This window comes from Jaculus jaculus, chromosome 9, assembly GCF_020740685.1.
Source record: "Jaculus jaculus isolate mJacJac1 chromosome 9, mJacJac1.mat.Y.cur, whole genome shotgun sequence".
Lineage (NCBI taxonomy): Eukaryota > Metazoa > Chordata > Mammalia > Rodentia > Dipodidae > Jaculus > Jaculus jaculus.
In genome coordinates, this window is record NC_059110.1 from 80,398,891 (window position 1) to 80,403,057 (window position 4,167).

The window sequence follows — 4,167 nt, forward strand, 5'->3', positions numbered from 1 at the left end:
GAATGTGTATTCTGCAGCATTTGGATGAAATGTTCTCTAGATATCTGTTAGGTCCATTTCTTCTATGACCTCTTTTAATCCAGATGCCTCTCTGTTTATTTTTTGCCAGGATGACCTGTCAATTGATGAGAGTGGGGTGTTGAAGTCATCCCCTACAACTGTGTTTGGTGTTATCTGTGACCTTAGTTTTGATAGTGTTTGTTTGATGAAGTTGGCAACACCCATGTTACTTGCATATATGTTTAGGGTTGTAATGTCTTCCTGTTGGAGTGTGCCTTTAATCAATATGAGGTGACCTTCCTTATCTTTCCTAAGTAATGTTGGACTGAAGTCTACCTTGTCAGATATTAGAATAGCAACCCCTGATTGTTTTCTAGGCCCATTTGCTTGAAACACCATTTTCCAGCCTTTCACCCTAAGGTAGTGTCCATCCTTTGTAGAATGGTGAGTTTCTTGGAGGCAGAAAATTGAAGGATCCTTCTGTTTAACCCAGTCTGCAAACCAATGCCTTTTGGTTGGGGCATTGAGGCTATTTATATTAAGAGATATTATTGAAAGGTGTGTATTTACTTCTGCCATTTTTTTGTAGTACTTCTGGTTTAATCTTTGCTCTCTTGTATTAACTAGTATTTGAGTATATTTTTCTTTTTTTTTTTCCAGGTTCCTTATATGTGTGCTTTTCTTTTTCTTCAGCATGGAGGATTTTTTCAAGTATTCTGTAGAGCTGGTTTTTACTTCAAATATTCCTTTAGCCTGCTTTTGTTGTGGAAGATCCTTATTTCTCTGTCTATTTGAATGGATAGCTTTGCAGAATAAAGTGACCTTGTTTGACATTGTTATCTTTCAGAAATTGGTATAATCACTCCAAACCCTTCTGGCTTTTAAAGTTTGTGTTGAGTAATCTGCAGTGACCCTGATGGGCTTGCCTTTATATGTAACTTGATTTTTCTCTCTTACTGCTTTCAATGTATTTTCTTTGGTCCACACCCACATGAATGTGCATTATATCCCAGCTGAAAAGAATGTTGATCTTTGTAAGGAGATGATGGATAGATTAAGAATAACCTTTGACTATACTCTCCCACTGGTTTTGTTCTACCCACATGAGCAAGCTCAGTATAAAAAGGTGACTTCATCCAGATTTTTTCTTCCAATTAAGGAAAGTGCCACCAACACTAGTAGGAGTCAGGAGGAGCTGCCTCCCAGCCCACCGTTGTTGAATCCATCCACACCTCAGTCCGTGGAGAGTCAGCCTACTACTGGGGAACCAGTCACTCCCAAGAGGCGCAAAGCTGAACCGGAAGCATTGCAGTCCCTGCGGCATTCCTCACGTCACAGCAACTGTGACGGGTGGTCTGAGAGCAGCACATCACCTCAGCCCAAGTGCCGACAGCAGGACATGTCCACTGGCATGCCCAGACTCTTCCTGTACTTGGAAAAGAAGACACCTGTGCACAGCAGATCATCTTCCCCCATTCCTCTTACTCCAAGTAAGGAAGGGAGTGCTGTGTTTGCTGGCTTTGAAGGGAGAAGAACTAATGAAATAAATGAGGTCCTTTCTTGGAAGCTTGTGCCTGATGATTATCCCCCAGGAGACCAGCCCCCTGCTCCCTCTTATATTTATGGGGCACAACATTTGTTGCAATTGTTTGTAAAACTTCCAGAAATCCTTGGAAGGATGCCCTTACCTGAGAAGAATTTGAAGGCTTTACTGAAGCATTTGGATCTCTTTCTGAGGTTTTTAGCAGAATATCATGATGACTTCTTCCCAGAGTCAGTATATGTGGCTGCTTCTGAGGCGCACTACAGCACCAAGAACCTCAGGGCAATGTACTAAAGTTCTTCTGGTGCTACAAGAGTAGCTGCTTTGTCTTTGTGCTTTGGGTTCCAGGTTCCAGGTGGACCAATGAGATGATGGGCCTTCTCTTCAGGGTGTACCAACGGGCACTCCCTGGGGCCTCCAACAGGCAGATAGGCTCAGTTTGAGTTTTTCTCATTTTGTAGTTATTTCTGTTATGAGTTAATTCCTGAGCTGGATGTGGTGAATTGTAATCCCAGCACCAGGGAGGATCATGAGTTCTAGGTCAGTCTAGGCTCCATAGTGACACTCTGCCTCCAAAGTGAAGAGTAAATATAAGTTAAAATACTAATTATTTCCAGAGTGCCTGGATATGTTCTTATATAATGCTGCATAGACCATCTGTGATACCAGGCAAAGAACAGCTGTAGCTGTGCCCATAGTGAAACATTTATGAAAGTATATGTAGGGCACACTGTTTTGGTAGATAATTGTAGTTGGTTGTTAGCAAGAACCATGTTGTTTACTATGTTAACATTAAACAAATGTTTGTGAAAACTGTTTTCATTCATAGGGCAAATTTAGTTTCAGGAGTGGGGTGGTAAAAAGTTTTTAGTTTGTACTTGGAAAGTGGTCACAGTATTTTAGAGGAAATTGATATTGATGGTGAAAGAGATTGCTGATAACAGTTCCCTCTCCATGAAATGCAATCTTTGGTCATGTAAATAAAACGTTGCTTTTCTTGTTTGAAATTTTAATAGCTACATTTGGCTGTATAATGTTACAGTGCCTTTTCTATGAAATGTTATTTTGCATCATCTAAATAAAGCATTGTCTTGTTTGAAAGAAAAAAAAAAAAGGAGTAGGTATTATGACAACCAGATCCTCTAACATAGTCACTTCCCTTAGGATGTGTGTTGCCCCAAATTCTTAATCCTGTCAACAAGAAGGTTAAGATTTCTGGTCTTTTGAGGGTCCCAAGTCAGCTTGTGACCAAGTGAGACCCTTCCCTAATGTACACCAGATGAGGAAACAAAGCCTCTATAAATCAGGAAGCAACAAATTACAAGCCCAAAATATAGCTTATTTAAGAATGGCAAATGTGACCATCTATCAGATTTAACATATAATTTATCCTGATATGGTAGGTGCCATTGCCACTTCTAATTCATACCTATATCCCAGGCTTATTTGGTAGGTACTGACATGTTGTAATCCCAGTTACCTTTTGGGATGATTTTGGTCTCAGTTATGCTGCACTCCTGCTTGTGTGCCTCTTTGTTGCACTGTGGGTTCAAGTAGGCTGGCTGGGTCACTGTATCACTGCTCTGGTTGCCATTGCTGGGTGCTATGAGCTCCCTTTCCCAGGTCTTTGGTGCTTGCTGGCACTTGTGCTGGTAGTGGGGTAGGTGAGACTGTGGATGGTGGCTCTCTTTCTCCCGCTGGTCCACGTGATTGTCTACCTCTTGATCTGGTCCTCTCTTGGTTGCTGTGATCCTTCCTTCACATTTTTTGTTTTTTGTGAGGAGCTCTGGTGTGAGTGGAAATCCCCTCACCTGGCTTTTCCTGTGGCTCAAGCAGAGCCTTGCAGCTGTGGCCCTGTGGACCTGGTGCCATTGCTGCTGGAGACACTTCTGCCTGCCTATGTGGGCTCTGGATGCTCTGGAACTCTCCTACTTCTCTGTGCTGTTGGTAATTTCTCATACACCTCACTTTTTAGTAGAAAAGTATATTTTGCTGGTTTCGTTTGTTTGTTTTCCTTTTTCTTCCCTAGGCTGCTTTGGTGTGGTTCCTACACCATCATCTTCTCTGTAACCTTTTTATTTTGGAAATTGCATTAGAATTTTCATCTTTTTTTTTTTTTTACTGCTGTACAGAGATTTTAATTTGTCTAAGACATGTCCTTTTGAAAAATTAACTTAGGGTGGTCTTAGCTGCCTTAAATCTTTGTATATTAGATTAAACTTCTAGTTAGTTTCAGAGTTTGATTTAATAGACTTCCTTTGATCTCCAGCAAATACCCCATTTTCTTGATTCTTTACATATCCATTAATTTGGAGTTATTTTCTGGACATTATGAATTATGAAGTTCTGTAGATTCTAGATTGTACTATGTATTGAGTATTATTTATTATGACTGGGTAGTTAGTTCTCTTGGCCAGGTGTGACTTCAGAGTCACTTCCTAAATGGCAGCTCTGACACTAGTTCTATATTGCATCTCTTGTGCATATGTTATACATACTTTATAAGTGATCAAGTTTGTATTTTATTATGGTAGGACTGTTGTTAGGGCAAAAGTTAGACTGTATAATAAAATAAGCTCTAAATACATCATACATTTGATTTAAAGAAGGACATAGGAGTACTA

General features: G+C 40.3%; 1 protein-coding gene across 1 annotated transcript; it reads left to right on the forward strand.

Moving 5' to 3' along the window:
* Nucleotides 1–979: 979 nt before the first annotated feature.
* LOC101594068 (male-specific lethal 3 homolog) lies at nucleotides 980–1,963 on the forward strand (the record flags this gene model as incomplete). Its single annotated transcript, XM_045159354.1, has 1 exon — nucleotides 980–1,963. A coding segment is annotated over one exon (858 nt), but the record flags the coding sequence as incomplete, so codon positions are not given.
* Nucleotides 1,964–4,167: the final 2,204 nt, after the last annotated feature.